Raw genomic sequence first — 16,426 nt, forward strand, 5'->3', positions numbered from 1 at the left:
AATGCATAACAAGTCGACGGGACATAAACCTGTGAGTTTTACTTCACTTTAAGATATGCTTCTGGTTCACCAAGCTGACCCAGAATTATATTGTTTTCCTGTTTTCAAGTAACTAACAATGTGATACTGACGAGATCTGCAGCTGATATAACTGTGCATGCTCATATTTGTTCTGCAAAGCCAAACCAATCAAAATTAAAGCCGGAAGATTTATGCAAATGAATATGAACATGATGTGTTTCCCTTGATCTGTGTGCGGTGATACAATCATTCCTGATGTTGCTGATGTCCCCCTGCGTCATGTACCTTTGGCCACCGAACAGATGGACTGCCTCATGGTCACATCTTCGTCTCTGAGGACGGATTTCACAGGCAGTCACCTCCTGAGACACGAGACACTGTTAAATAACTCAACCTTTAGGCTCACCTTTGGCCTGTCAAAGTCCCTGCAGAGAGAGGGAGAAAGGGGAGGGGGGAAGGAGGGAGGAGGAGGAGGAGGACAGGTTGAAGATACAACAGATAACAGATAAGCAGATGAGCTCCTCCTTTGGACTGGGACACTGAGCAGAGAAGAGCTGGTGAGTTTGATTAATAGAAACACTTACTTATATAGTTTTACTTGAGATCCAATAATCATTTAAGATCTATAGCAAAACAGCCAGTATAACTCTCCATTTTAGATTGCTAAAACTATCTAACATTACGCAGAGTGGTGGCTCCCGGGTGTCAGAACACCTACAACGGGTGCCAAGATAAATCTGAAGGGGTGTTTTCATGACTTTCTACTAATCTTTGTTTGTTTAGTGGTGAATGGTTCATTATTTTACCTCTTTAGACCTTTGAAGATGAAGCAAATTTCACTTTTTGGTTAAACTGGTTACAAACGTTGCTAGCGGGCTTCACATAGACGTTGCTTCGTTTTAAGGGGTCACACAAGCCGAACAGGTGGAGAACCACTAACTACGGTAGAAAAAGGTTTCTTTGTTTTAACATAGATTCAACTGTTGAGGGTGAACTGTGTTGATTTTGCGGAACAAACTTTTATGAAGGGAATAAAGTAAGTTTGCAGTTCCTTTGTATCCTCTCAGTTTACACAATTACTTCTGATAATCCTGGTACTGATTCTGATGCTGGACGTATTCATTCCTGCGTCAAATTACAAATTAATGCACAAATATACACTGAGATGACACAGAGGAAGCTGTAGGACTTTAACAGAACTTTTAGTGTTTATCAACTTTTGTGTGTCTGTCAGTCGGTGTGTTCATCAGCTCACACACACACACACACACATTCCAACACATACATCCTTTATGACATGCTCATGTGGAAGTCTGATAAGATTATTACATGGCATTCGAAACCAGGCTGTCTTTTAAAGGACACTCGTCACCACAGTCAGCTGTTCCTGCTATTAACCATTAATTGCCACTGTGCTGACGTGGAAGATTACATTTTCATCTGAAGCTACAGATGTATGGGTTCTTAAAGGGACGGGTTACATTAAAATACATTGTGCAATTGATACAAACTAATTTGGTCATATTCACAGCTAACTGTTAATAAACTGACTGCAGAGGTCCACTTGTGTTCAGAGCCACATATAATTTGTGTATTTACCCTCTGCTCCGTGTTAGGACATGGCAACGTACAGGCCGCGGGTGATCTCTCTGACCAAGAGGGCGGGTCATTCATTTGGCTTCTACTTGAGGGTGGAGCATGGCGAGGAGGGTCACCTGATCCGCTGCCTGGAAATGGGAGGTCCCGCTGAACTGGCCGGCATGAAAGATGGAGACCGCATCCTGCGGGTCAATGGAACATTTGTTGATGGACTGTCCCATTCAGAGGTAGGCTAATGTGGAATAACTGCGGTGCGTTGAATCAATACTAACTCAGTGACTGATATGGAGCCCCGGTAGTGACTTAATGTACTGAAGTAAAAAGGTTATCAGACAAGTCAAAAATATAACTGAATACATCAATAAGCACTGCTGATAAATAAGCAATTAAGTGGGGCGAAGAAAGAAATGTGACACTAAACAGATTTCTGATTCCAAACAGCTGTTAAAAACAGCATTAAGCTGTTTGTTTGTTTATTTTTCATATTGCAAACATTTAATCCTTGATTTATTCCATGTTGGTCTAAAATGTCCAACTACTTATATAATCACAATGAGATGAGCCAAACTATTTTAGCAAGCAACAACATTAGTTAACCAACACCACTTGATACTGAAGCCAAGAACAGCTTAGCTTTTAATTTTCCATGTTGGTTGTGTGGTGTTGATTGTTTGGCCAGTTTGTAGGCAGGATTACACGTTAATTATGTCTTCAACACTGGAAAAAAAAGCTTTGTTGTCTTGAGATGAAGAGATAAACTTTATCAAGAGAAAACAAAATGTTGTTTCCTCATATTGCATGTAGAGTTTATGTTTATATATAGTCCCTTACAATGTTGTCACTACCCTCAAATCAAATCACTGGGGACTTGATAACAAATGGCTCACCTCAGCAGTGTGTGTGTCATGTTGCACCCTTCTGAATCTTATAAAGTTGTTATATCACTTGTAATCTCGAGATATTGCCTCTAGATAACAAGACCAAGATCTCCTGATAACTCGTTATCACCCGAAAAACGAGCATTGTAATCTCTAGATAATGTAAAAAAATTATTAAAATCGGTATATCAAGATGAGCGTATTTAAGAAAAATAATCGCAAGCACGGCTATTCTGAGGATATATTATGTTAAAAGGAAACATATTGTGCTAATTTTCAGGTTCACAACATTATTTTGGGTCACTGCTGGAATAATTTAACACACTCTAATTCTCCAATAATTCATCAGTTTTCTTACATTGTCCAGTGCTGCAGCTCTGTATTCCCCCTTTGTGAAAAGCCTCTGTCTCTTTAAGGCCACACCTCCAGAATACACAGTCTGCTCTGATTGGTCAGCTCACACATGCCTGACCCAGCATCGCATTAAACAACAGAGCAGCTGTGTAAAATCAATTATTACATGCCAAACTAGTTGTTAGTGCAAATGTGTGACATGGTGACGTAGTTTGATGTCACAAATTCACAGAATTAAAGGCGGGACTGCTGACGAGGCGTTTCAGGAGCAGTGTTTTCTGTGGGAGAGGAGCTTCTGTTGATGTGGACTTTTTAACTTTCAAGTTCTTTTACATTCACAAGAACATAACACTCTGAATGTAGGAAAAAAAAGTATAACAGGGCTCCTTTAATCTGTTTTACTGTCTTTTAGATGCAATTTTGAAATTTGCTTAATGCATTTCTGTGCCCTATAAAGCACATTGATACTTTGTGTCTCAGTGGTGCTATAAACATCGACGTGTTTCAACTTACTGGAGTTTAAAGAAAACATTTCATTATTCAACTGACAGTATTGTGAATTTGTGTATGTATCAAATATTCTGTTATATCTCTGACTTGTCTGCTAACGTTTTACTATGTTTGTCAGCTTTAGGTCTCCAAAAAAGTGATAGATATTATGCGGTGATAGGCGTCTTTCCTAAAAAACCTCCTGCTATGTTCCTTTTCCCCCCGGACAGGTGGTGGACACTGTGAGAAACAGTGGAGCAACAGTCACGTTCCACATCCTGGATGAAGCTTCCTACAAGCAAGCCAAGGCACAGGGAGTAAACCTGTCCAACCCTCAGAGCGCACCTTTTGTTAATGGTGTGGCCAAACACACTCTGAAACCCAAACTGTGCTACTTGGTGAAGTCCAGCTCAGGCTATGGGTTTTCACTTCGTTCAGTCAAAGGTGAGCTGGGCAGGCAGGACGAGGCAATTCAGGACACTTTTACAGAAATAGTGTTTAGTTCATCATGAACACCAAATGACTGATGCTTACAACTGCCGATTTTATGGATCATTGTTTTCTTAATTAGAAAGTGAAACCCACAAAAATCAATCAAGTTCACAGATGTAAATGTAAAATGTTTCATACTTGGCGCCTACAATGCAACGCCACCGCTAACAGATCAGTAAGAAATCTTGATGTGGCATCATTCTATTCGCTGATAATGTAGCTTTAAGCTGCTAGCCCCAAGCAGTTGTAGTTTTCAGACCTAGCCGCTAACATCACTTTAGTCAGTTCATCAGATTAAACGCAGTTCTATCTGGAGCCACAAAAGGCTTTGTTCTACTTTTGCCCATATGCGGTAGTACCCTCCAAGATCTTTAAATCATTGGATTTCTCCTTTAATAAGATCATCCAAATGGATTTACAAAATCCAGCAGCCAAAGGCCTATAAAGTATCAGTGCATGATTTATTATGGGTGACAAAAACAGTCTCAGTAATCTCAGTTAAAATATCTCTCTATATGAATAATTTTGCTTTTTTTTCCAACTTTCTATTCCATCCTCTCCAGATACGCCAGGCCTGTTCATGGCAGAGGTGATCCCAGGAGACGTGGCCCACAGAGCGGGAGTCAAAGTCAGCGACCGTCTGCTGGAGCTCAACGGAGAGAACATAGAAGACCAGACACATGATCAGGTGGTGGACAAGCTCAAGCAGGCAGGCGGCAGCATAATGTTCCTGCTGGTTGATGAGGAGACGGATGAGTACTACAAGAACAAGTGCATAAAGATCGGAGCGTGGTTGGCCACAACCAAGTATCTCGCCCATCAGCCACGCAACATCGAGATGATCAAAGGATCGGATGGCTATGGCTTCTTGCTCAAGGAGGAGCCCAACCAAACAGGCAAGGCCCAAATAAATATGTTAATATTATAAATAAAAGATATTTTAACGAAGATCAAAACGCAGAGAGGAGTCTGTGTTTTGACTATATACTACTTGGAGGACTCATAGTGCCAAAATCCAAAATAAGTAGACAAATACATAAATGTCTCAATAAGTACATCAATATGCTATTAGATGTACCAAAAATGATATTGAACTTAAATGTAGGCATTAATGAATGTATTAAACATGACACAAGTGGTGCATTTAACAGAATATTTACTCATATTTTATTTCCTTTTGTTTTCGGAATTTTTATTCTTCTAATTATGTTTTGATATTTTTCTGATTATTGGAATCAGTGTTTTTTGTTTTTAAATCAGATTGCAGATAATAATGATACATTGTCTTTACAAATGTTCTCCTTTGGCGCTGATGCAGAATGTGCACTACAAAGTAACCAGTAACTAAAGTTATCACAAATGCAGTGGAGTATAAAGTCAAAATTTGCCTCCAAAATCTAGTGGAGTGGAAGTTTAAAGTAGCAAAAAAGTACAGTATACCTAAGAAAATGTACTTTGTTTACATTCCATCACTGGTTTTGACACTCTGCTTATTAACTGCAGGACACTTCATCAGGGATATAGACAGAGGCAGCCCAGCAGAACAAGCGGGTGCGAAGGACATGGACAGACTCGTGGCTGTTGACGGGAAGGAGGTGGACGGTTTGAGCCATGAACAGGTGGTGGACAGAATCAAGAAGTGTGGCAACCACTGCTGCCTCCTTGTTGTGGACAAAGAAACAGACCAAATGTACAAGCAGGTGAGTCAGGTTACAGGTGAGCCACCAGCTAGTGACTAACTGTAATATAGACTGCAGACAATCTCTATAATGTCATTGTTGTGTGCCTCGCAGGGGAAAGTGTCTCCTATGCTCTTCTGGGAGGAGATGGATTCCAGTTCACCGCCTAGTTACACAGAGGCCGTCAATTTACCAGCCCCTGGCCGACCTTCAACCCCTGCTCAGGAGAGGAGGGAGCATCTTAAGCCTAAACTGTGTAAGATGGAGAAAACCTCAGCTGGCTATGGCTTCCACCTAAATGGCATCCAGGGGATATGTGGACAGTACATCAAGGACGTAAGGATTACTGGCAATGCCCGTTGTGTAAACATCATAATTTCAAAACAAAATGTGTTGAGACAGTCTTTGTTTCAGGTGGTGACGGGTGGAGCGGCTGACAGGGCAGGTCTGGAGGACGACGACATCGTGGTGGAGGTGAATGGAGTAAATGTGGAGCGGAGCAGCCACGAGGAGGTGGTGGAAATTATCCGCCAGAGTGGCAGCTGTCTGGAGATGCTGGTGGCCACAAAGTCCGTCTACAGCCACTTCACCGATAAAGGAGTGACCATCACACGCCAACTCCTCGGGGAGACATCTTATGCTCAGGTCCACTCTGCAGAGAGGCCAGAGACCAGCAGAGAGGAAAGACACGAGGAGGAGACAAAGGAAGAGCAGGCCAGACCTGAAACCCCCACTGAGCCAGCGAGAGAGAGGGTGAGTGGTCCTCAGGTAACACCTGTGTGTGGGGGATTTAGTGACACCTAGTGGCAAGGTTGCAGATTGCAGCCAACAATCTCACCTCATCACTAAAAACACCCAAAGGAGTCCACACCCTGGAGTCAGTGTTTGGTTTGTCCATTCTGGGCTACTGTGGAAACATGGCGGTCTGACATAGCGGACTCCATTGACCACATTCACACAACCACCATTTATCTCTGACATCACGTTCAAGGTGGAAGGTTCAGTGTCCCTCCGGGTTTTCACAATACATCATCTTCACAGTTGCTGATCAGTATCAACGTGGTCACATGAAAACTATTTGTCAGATTTTCTACTTTCATATAAATTGCAACCTGGAAAAAAACAGTCTTACATTTGAGCTCCCAACCTAAGTGTAATTCTGGAAAATGGCCATCGACCTGGAGACAGTGTTGGAGGTTGAGTCTCATTCATTCCTAGAGAAACTGCTCAGTGGCGCATGAAGCCAAAATGGCTTTAAAATTGCCCGGATTGTGGGGCCCTTAGAACTTGCGCACTGGAGACTTCCGCGGTCTGAGCCGAAATAAAATTATTTAATCCTGCTGTTCTTTTAGACTTTAGACCCATTTTCATTGGACCTTCATTGGCTAAACTTGTGAAAGTCAAACAAGTCATTTCACTTGGGTATGCTCAAAGAAAGATATCCACAATTTTACAGCCTGGAGACATTTAAATCCCTCTCAGAATCAACTGGAGGAACTCAGGTGACATTAGAACCGTCATCAGGTCTAAATTTTAACATGTCCTGCTGCCTGCTTTGGTTTATAACGAAAGCTAATGATATTCCCATAAGCCTGCACTAATTGTGTTTGGTACCTGATAGCAAATGTTAGCATGCTAGCACAACAAACTAAGATGGTAATAACGGTAAACATTATATCTGCAAAAGACCAGGATGTTAGCAATGTTGTTGTTAGCATGCTAGTTTGTCGACATCAGCATTTAGCTTTACACCCTTCTTTGCTTGAGTGCCATGAATTATGAGTCATTTGTGACTGCCACTGCTCAAGATTGACATTAAGTTCATTACATTATGGCGCAAACACCCATAAAGTTTCGTGGCCAAATGCAATTTGCTCTTGTTTGGCATCTGACTGCGATTATCCATGTGGTAAAGTATAACAGACACACTGAAATGACAGCTGGAGGCAACAGAGATGACAACAGCAAAGATAAGATTGGCTGACAGAGATCGTGGCTAATGAGTCAATACCCCTAATCAGCAGATAAGAGAAAGCAGGAGAACAGGAAGAGACAGAGAGAGGAATGAGAAAGAATGCCGAACAAATGGTTAGTCTTTCTGATTTAACTTAGCATCATTTCGATCAGAACAAACTGAATTATTAATTTTATTTACATGTAAATCGGATAACATATATCAACACCACTATTCTATTTTCTTCGAAGAACAGTTAGGTTTGAGAGTCATACGATTTCTTTTTGTTTTATTGGTGTAGGTTTAGCAGCCAAAAAAGTTGCACAACCTTTATGTGAACTCACCCCTCAGTCTTGTTTATAGGTTGCCATGTGGAAATAAATCAGACCGACAGTCCAGAATTAGGAGCATTCATCCCACATCCCTACTCCTGTCCGGTTTGTCTAAAAAATTAGACTAAACCCGAGTTTTGATTGGTCATAGCAGAATAAAACATGACATGATGAAACTGATTGTCGTAATACATTATCTTGGTGTTGCCCACAATTCATAGATCTGTAGCCAACATCATTTATGGCTGTTTTAATGTTTTCTTGCCAAGTTTAGTACGGCTACAGGCAGGCTGAGTCGGAGAAGGAGGCATCTGACAACACATTATGTCATCTCATGTTAATTTGTGAATAAAAAAATGAATTTAATGGATAATAACTTACACAATGTTGAATACAACACAGTAATTGTACTGTGTATGTCATGTATAACCATAATCCGAGTTTATCTAAACCTCAACTCAAAAGCTGAAATAAAAAAATGGTTAATAATCGGACCATCTGTTTTATTTGAAGTGTCATTTATGACAGTGTATTTTATCTTCCCTTTCTTCTAGACCTCATCATCTTCATCTGAAGAAAGTATCGATGAGAGACTCTAGGAAGGCACCGGAGGACCTCTTGCCTGATATGACCTACACCCACCTTATGTTGATCCATCTTTCTTTTTTTTTAACAATCAGCTGTAAGGACTTCATACATCCAATTACTTTTAAAGGAGACAAAGAGATGGAGGAAAAAAACAGACAAAAGGAAAGACTTTTGAAATTTACTGCCAATATGTCAATCATAGCTGAACAGTGCCACGTGAGAGAGCGGAGAACAAAACATGTTTATGAATGCATTTGTCATCATTTGATGTGAGAATCATGAATGAACCTCTGCAATGATCCATCCGAAACCTGAGATTACCAATGTAATGTGTTCAATATAGAAGCTAGAGTCTGCAGAACCTAAGCAAAGACTGTTAATGTTGCCAATGAATAATGTAGAGTTTCAAATATTTTTCCTCTATGCAAAGACTGATGCCTTTATTTAATGCTCTAAAAATTAAGTGTTATTCCGATTTCTGAAATGAAAGTACATAAATGAAAACTTCCATGAACACAAATAAATGAACACATACAATGCGAGTAAAACGTACATTATGGGTATATGTTTTTGTTCCCGATTAAACACTAAATCCTGTTAAAAAAACAGCCGCGTCAGGACGGAGATCACGTGTGATCTTTCCTTCATAGAGTCCATTTACACCTCAGTGAAAAAGAAGAAGGGATGTGCTGTGAACAGCTCCAGTGTGTTCAGACAAAAGAGTAAAGATCTTTTTGGCCAAAATAATAAACACATTTAAGAGCACAGAGAAAAGAAAAGTGGTTGCATTTATGGGTAGAATCAAATTATTGATAATAATATTTGTTCTGTAAGTTTTTTAATTGAAGAGAAGTCCACTTTCAAAGCTGTTTCCTCATGTGCTCTGATAGTTCCCCATCACTCGCACCCAACAATTAGCCATTCCTGATTCAGGAATAGGGCAATCCATAGAATTATGTCCTATATATAAAAAAAGCTAGTTCTGGATATCTCTTAAATCCAGATTCAAAGTCACACCAGTGGTCAGGAGTCACGTCCAGGTGGGAAGACATGTAGAGAATCACAGGGTCATGTGTTTCTCTGGCGCCTGCTTGTGGGCAAGATACAGGAAGAGGATGCTGGACAGGGCGCTGACCAGGAAGATGACGTCAAACCAGCGGTGGTAGAAGTTGAACTGCAGCTCTCCCAGAACCTCTGTCACGATGGAGCGGTACTCCAACGGCATGCTCATACGCATCAGCAGCACAGATGACACAAAATACATCCCCTGAGACACAAAGAGAGAAAGAACGTGTGGCTTTATCTGTTGTTTGCAATGGAGGCTTTGGGACAAACAAAAGATATACAAAAACATGAATTATTGAATGAATAGAACGCTTAGATAAATGAGCAAATATAGAATGATATAATACAACTTTTAAACAAAAAAGTGAGGGCAACACACTCACCATGATCTGAGCGAGGACGAGCACGATGACATTAGAGGACTTGCTGCTCGATATCGCGTAGAAGAACTAAAAACAAAAGGAGCGTTGAGACTTTGGTTAAACAGACGTACCACTCAAAGCATTATCTCTCATTTGTAGCCATTTCAATATCATGTTATGCTTTTACCTTTGTGAGGGTAATGAGTAAGCCACGAATGGATGTGACGATTATGATTCCCACCAAGATGAAGGAGATGTGTTGGGACCAGAATTTTACCTGAAGAGGGGAAAAAAAGAACAAAAGAAATATGAAAAACAGAGCAACTAAAAGAAGCAGAGGCTGATAGCTTTTAACCCGCATTCATCATTTAGTCATTAAAATCTTAACGTAATGCCATCCTCTATGAGTGTGAGCTATGGGGACTCAATCAAACCTGTCTATGTGGTGTAAGGATTAAAAGCAATTATGACAAGCCTCACTGCTGAGAAAGCAGGCAGAGAGATGATAATGGGCCTGCGATTATCTTTACAGGAGGCCATGCAGCATGACATGTGACTGTTTCTGCAGGTGTGTGCGCCTGCGTGTGTGTGTGTGTGTGTGTGCGGATCTTACATCAAACTGGATGCCCAAGTAGTTCACTGTGATTTCAATGCCCCTTGTCACTGGATCCGTCTTTCCAACTCGATCGAACACAATGTTTATAGTGGCCTGACAAAACAAGAGGGATTTTAAGTTTAAGTTTCATCTCTAATAAACAACACAAAAATTATGTATCATGGCTGTAGCACTCACAGCATCTATGGGTTAGACTGAGGGAACGACACAAGGCCAGAATACAACTGTGGATGTTCTCACCATGAAGATTTTCCAAACACAATAGATGGAAAAGAAGTAGCCAAGGAAGTTGAAGTATTTCCCCTGGAATGTCTTTGAGTACTCGATTCGCTCCTGAGATAAAGAAAGGTGGTGAATAATTAGCAAGAGGTCATGTGATGTAACACTGCCTGTGGTGATTTACAGAGGCAATAAACCGGGTTCAAATTACAGTAGGAGAAATCGGAAGGGTTAAAAGGTCCAGTGTGTTGGATTTAGTGGCATCTAGTGGTGAGGTTACAGATTGCAACTAACTGGAACCCTCTCATCTCAGAATCTAACAGACTGGCCGCTTAAAAGCCTGAAGATCTTACACACTGGACCTCTAAATAGAAATAGATCTGTAGCATGTTACAGATGTTTATGTTAAGCACGTGAATGGAAAAACTTGAATTCAGGTATCAAAATAGAGGCTGCTATATTTAAGTGGGTTTGGTTTGGTTAAACCAGTAATAATAAATATTAGATTAAATTAAATGATCACGATATTTTGCCCACGATAACGATAATATCACGATACATAATCGATATATTGCAAGAAATTTCATCCACGATACATCACGATATTTGTGTCACTGAAGTTTCAGAATTTATTGACGGCACTGAATCCATTTCACAGGAATTACAAAACACTAGCCGTTTTTATACTGGGCAATAAGCCGCCAATTTGGCCCTCTTTTTTGCGGCTCGGTCCGTGGTTTTAGACAGAGGAGGGTACACTTACTTCTGCCTCCACTGCTATCTAAAAACGAGGCGTCACTGTTCCGGCAACTGCGTGAGATGGGCAGAGCTGTTGATGACCTGCACTGTTGTGCGACCCACAACTGGGGAGTTTTAAAACCAGGAAACAGCTGATCACAGCAGTCAGTTCATCACTTCATCCGCAAACGTCAAGATGAGCAACTGGACAGCCGCTGAGATCCAGGAGATGTTAGCGTCTCTTCGGTCTCTGTAGCTGTTTGGTTGTGTCCGCTTGTTGTAGCAGCAAGCTAGGAATGGTCGCTACTTTCAAATTAAAAGCCACCCGCTAAGAACCCAGTTCTAAACTCCAATGGGATGTGTAAAGACAAAATTCGTTGTCACTGTTCACTGCCCAACTTTGTGCTTCACGTCACGTCACATGTTTACGCCTACCCCAGTGGCAGCCAAGTGGTGGCTTTTGGAAAAGGAGGAATATTACGCCTCCCTTTTAGAAAGACGGGGCGGCACATTGCCAGCTTTTCTATCCAAAAAGGGCTTCTGTTAATCAGTTTCACATGAATGACAGCCAAGTAAAATAAAGTGTATACTGCACAGTGGCTCCTCTTAACACACACACTGACCGCATCTTAAATATTATTAAATATCGATATTTGGCACCAGTGTATCGATAACACACCTCAAAATGAAATATCGCGATATATCATAGTATCGATATTTTGGTACAACCCTAGTCAAGATGGACAAGTAAAGGAAAAAGAATCAGACAAATATACTGAAAGTTTAATAGAAAAAAAAATAAAATAAGATGCTCACAAAAACTATACCAGTGTGTGGAAAGTGATTGATCAGGTCGCTATCACTGATTACCATTTAATCAAGTGACCATGTGTGATGTGAAAGGGGTCCTACTAGTGTTCTACTTTCTACTAGTGAGATTGTTTTGGGAGATGGGCCTTTGTTGAATGACTATCAGGAGGGATGGACAGACCTTGACGGTCACAGAGATTAGGCTTCAACTGAGCCTTCACGGGAGTCTTTAAGCAAACTTTAAGCATGCTTGAACCTTTAAAAACAGGTTTTACCTTTTTACTGTTACCTTTTGATTTGGCAAACCAGCAAACTGTTGCTTATTTACACACTCAGCAGTTACAGAGCAACAACGTCAGTCATTTGGCATTTTGTTTGAGCCCACCATTTATATGTATGTACTCACCTTGGTGGCTTGCAGGTCCACTGTCTCAAGAAAGAGTTGTCGACTCAGCTCCTCCAGAGCATCGACCTCCTGCTGGATCAGAGAGAGGTCTGGAGGGAAGAAGTTAAGGCTTATCTGCCACAAATACTGCAAATAATTAGTACATGGTTAATAGCTAAAAAAAAAAAAAAAAATAGGAAGTCCTTTTGCAGCCTTATTCAATATAAGTATAATAAGCATAAAGGATACTTTCGCTTCCTGTTTGTGTGGAAGTGACACTCTTGATCATTCCCCAGAATCCTGTCTGTTTGTTCTGGTCTTCCCCCCGCTGGTACATCTGCCTCCGTGTCATGGCAATTCTAGACGCAAAAAAAAATTGTTGTGGCAAAACAATTCATTTTATCTATAAAAAAAATCTAACAAAATTGAAATAATGTTTTGTTAACTCACCGTTTCTTCTTGCTGACAATCATGTCCATAGTCTGGAGCAGTCGTCTCTCCAGAGCAAGAATGTCGCTGTCTGTTACATTTCTGTGAAAATAACAATGCAGGAAGCATGACTCAGGATAGTTATATGTGATGTATGTGGAGACCCAGAATAACACTGTGTGATGTAGCTCCTGAAGATAACGTAACAATAAGTCCACAGCTGTGCTTACCTGAGGAAATAGGACATGTATGTGTAGGGACAATTGACGGCACCAAACCCAGACAACAGAGCCATGAGTGTGACTCCAATCACGCCAACACGACTGATGAGCTGCTCGATGGAGAGGATGCCTGAACAACAGACAACAACAGAGTGAAAACCAACACATGATTGTTTCGCTTGCTTTTCAACATTTCTGTGCAGATAACAGACTCTATAATGTATTATCATTGTCATATGAAAATGTAGGTCATCTTAAATTTTGGAAAATGTTATATTGTGATCTGGCGTAAGTGTAATCTTTTCCTGGTTTCAAAAGCTGCAATACAGTAAAGTAGCATCACTTTCTGATGCACAGTCATAAATTACAGAGGAGAAGGTTGCTTTCTCACCATGTTTTGGACTCAGGATGGGGAATGGGTCTCCCAACTTCCAGAAGAAATACATGAAGGTGAACCACACCATGCAAGCGAACAGAAGCTTCTGTCTCTGCACTACACAGACACAAAGCAAACAGCTTTCAGTAACACAACGTGTGAAAGAAACTCTGACAAACAGCAGCATTAACTTCTGTATTTCATTTTCAGTGGGCACCTTATCTGCAATACTCACACAGGCGTATGTTGCTGACAACAAAGTAACCAATGTAGAAAGGCACCACGAAGATTAGAACCAGCAGTATCACATACAGATTAAACTTCCAGTGGAAATACCTGGAACTGATGCAAAGACATAAGGGTTCAAATTCTTCACCTGCAATTAGCAACAATAAAAAAGAGTTATACACACCACAGAAAATGTACTTACCTACTACTTAAGGCACCCAGAATCTCAAAGATGATGAGCTCAAACATGGTACATGAAAAAGCAAACGTGATGGAGAAAACCACCTGGACGATGTACTGTCGCACCTGTCAACAAACACAAACACACTCAAGACTGATTGATGGTTTTCTCATTGCGACCGTTATAACATCTGGGCCTCTAGTCAACACATCCATCCTCGTTGTCATTAATAAATTTTTGCAGTACCTCATAATCTTTGAACAGCTGCCGCATGAAGAATAACCAGCCAAATCCAAAGAACAGCACCTGTGTTGGTGAACATGCACATTTTTGGGAAGAACGAGAGAAGGTAAAAATCACATCATCACATTTTTTATTTAGTAAAGGCTCTTTACAGAATGATACATTTTTCACTCTGTGTTTCATCAAGGGAACAATTTTGAGTAAATTGAAAACCAAATTTGCCAAGGATGAAACAAGAGATATGCTAGCTTCCTGGCTATCATTTTCCCCTCACAAGCCTGGCGGGAGCTTGTGAGCTTTCAGAGCTCACAAGAATAAAGTTGGTTATAACATCATTATTATTATTTGGGTTTAAATGTATTGCCAGCACCCTCTTTGGGGTCCTTGCGTAAGGAAATTCACACTGACAAAGCTAGTACTTAGTTTAGCTTAGAGTGTTCCCACTGTTTACTATAAACATTTTACAGAAGAAACAATACATAAAATGTGATTTTTTTATGTTTTAATACGTGATGGTGAGTTTGCTGGTTCAATAAAACTGGTTATCAGTTCTTATATTATATTTCCTGGGGGGTCTTAAGGGAAGTTTTCCTTTCCCCCCTTATGAACATCCCTGGGTGCTGCTGACTGTGTGTACAGTTAGCATGCTGACTGTTCTCAAGATGTCTTCAGCTATGTCACTTCTACAGGAAGCACTACAACAACAACACTAGCTGGAAAACATGTAGAGCTGCGTGGGTAATAGTGAACATAACATTTGCTTACAACACACGCTGGATATTCTCGTTCAATGAAATACACAACCAGCTGCTATTCGTCGAGTTTCACAAGTGGTGATAAACAAGTTACCTGTGAGGTGAACATGATGACTGAGTCCACCACAAACGACATGATGGTGTCTGTAAAACAACCTTTGGTCCGCAAAAAAACTGATTGTACAGGTGCAGCACGGTCGAGGGTCGTTTCAGTTCATGCTGATACGCAAAAATAAATCAGGTTTGAAAAGTTTGAAATGTGTGTTATGTTGCTGACGAGCTCATTTTAGTAGCACAGCAGGTTCATGGCTGTTCAACTGTCAAGTTACAACGGTCGCTCCTGTGTGTACGTCACCATGACGAGTCCGACAAACAGGCTTCCGTCGCAAAACTGTGACGTTTCATAAAACGAATTCAGAATAACTAAAAAGATCGTGCACAAGAATAAAATATTTCGTAGTATTGTTAAACATGTTTCAAAACATGTTTGTACTCAATGTAAATCATGAACTTAACTCTTATTCATTAAAAGCGGTGAGGATTAAGTGTCGTTGTAATTACGAGGTTTTACCCGCAGAGGGCGACAAAACAGCAAATTACAGTTTTTACTGCTGGCACTGATCACTACTACCAAGAACGGCAACGCTACTACTAAATGACAGTATTGATATTACAACTATAATGATACTACTACTACTACTACTACTAATGATAATAATAATAATAATAATAATAATAATAATAATAATAATAATAATAATAATAATAATAATAATAATAACAGAGGAAGCAGAGGAAAAAGAAGAAGAAGAAGAAGAAGAAGTTTACACCGGTTTATTTCTAATGCTATGGTATAGTTGTACATAAGCTCATGAAATGTCCTACCTATTTCCTACATGAACATGATTTCTTCTAAAGGTGGAACAGTTTGGGTAATTTATCATAAGAATTTCTGTTTTGTGGAAGAATGTTTTACTAATCATTAGATGTGATTGTATTTATTTAGTCATGCATATTTAATGTTGAATACAATCACACTTTCACTTTGCTCTGACCCAGGTATATGATATTTCTTTGTAATGGTGTGTGTTTATCTTCACACTGTTATATTACCAACCCAGGTTTTAAGATTTCATTAGCTTTATTGGGTGTTTTGTGTATTTCTTCAGTTTTGTTAACGCTGTAACACTAATTTGAAAACAATTTTCTCAAATGCTTACCTATTCCAAAAACATGCCCTTAATATTCTGAACGCAGTTTCATACTACACATTGTTTAAATGTTTTAATTTTTCAATAATTATTTTCACCAATCTGGGTTTATGTCTGACATGTCTTCTTCCAAAAAATATAATAATATTGTGTTTCTGCTATTTCCCACTGTATATAGCCATTTAACCACATAGAAACTAC

At 40.1% G+C, this 16,426-nt stretch overlaps 2 protein-coding genes across 2 annotated transcripts; one reads left to right on the plus strand and one right to left on the minus strand.

Moving 5' to 3' along the window:
* Nucleotides 1-479: 479 nt before the first annotated feature.
* Nucleotides 480-8,938, plus strand: pdzk1 (PDZ domain containing 1). Its single transcript, XM_030429166.1, has 8 exons — nt 480-578; nt 1,638-1,847; nt 3,572-3,785; nt 4,397-4,729; nt 5,337-5,533; nt 5,627-5,848; nt 5,927-6,265; nt 8,353-8,938. Exons 2-8 carry the CDS (start codon nt 1,641-1,643, stop codon nt 8,395-8,397), a joined length of 1,557 nt encoding a protein of 518 aa, XP_030285026.1. The 5' UTR covers nt 480-578; nt 1,638-1,640; the 3' UTR covers nt 8,398-8,938.
* Nucleotides 8,553-15,375, minus strand: si:ch73-390b10.2 (Golgi pH regulator). Its single transcript, XM_030429167.1, has 14 exons — nt 15,109-15,375; nt 14,263-14,322; nt 14,038-14,141; nt 13,843-13,949; nt 13,623-13,724; nt 13,241-13,361; nt 13,032-13,112; nt 12,831-12,940; nt 12,603-12,691; nt 10,670-10,762; nt 10,427-10,522; nt 10,001-10,090; nt 9,835-9,900; nt 8,553-9,653 (listed from the first exon to the last, which is right to left on the minus strand). Exons 1-14 carry the CDS (start codon nt 15,148-15,150, stop codon nt 9,447-9,449), a joined length of 1,368 nt encoding a protein of 455 aa, XP_030285027.1. The 5' UTR covers nt 15,151-15,375; the 3' UTR covers nt 8,553-9,446.
* Nucleotides 15,376-16,426: the final 1,051 nt, after the last annotated feature.

This window comes from Sparus aurata, chromosome 9 (assembly GCF_900880675.1).
Source record: "Sparus aurata chromosome 9, fSpaAur1.1, whole genome shotgun sequence".
NCBI classification, from domain to species: Eukaryota; Metazoa; Chordata; class Actinopteri; order Spariformes; family Sparidae; genus Sparus; species Sparus aurata.

Coding starts and splice junctions, on each gene's coding strand:
- si:ch73-390b10.2 (XM_030429167.1), bottom strand. CDS start 15,150: ATGTCGTTTGTGGTGGACTCAGTCATCATGTTCACCTCACAG. Junction 10,763..12,602: donor TGGACCTGCAAGCCACCAAG/GTGAGTACATAC, acceptor TCTTTATCTCAG/GAGCGAATCGAGTACTCAAA. Junction 9,901..10,000: donor TACTCATTACCCTCACAAAG/GTAAAAGCATAA, acceptor TTTTGTTTTTAG/TTCTTCTACGCGATATCGAG.
- pdzk1 (XM_030429166.1), top strand. CDS start 1,641: ATGGCAACGTACAGGCCGCGGGTGATCTCTCTGACCAAGAGGGCGGGT. Junction 3,786..4,396: donor TTCACTTCGTTCAGTCAAAG/GTGAGCTGGGCA, acceptor CATCCTCTCCAG/ATACGCCAGGCCTGTTCATG. Junction 5,534..5,626: donor CAGACCAAATGTACAAGCAG/GTGAGTCAGGTT, acceptor TGTGCCTCGCAG/GGGAAAGTGTCTCCTATGCT.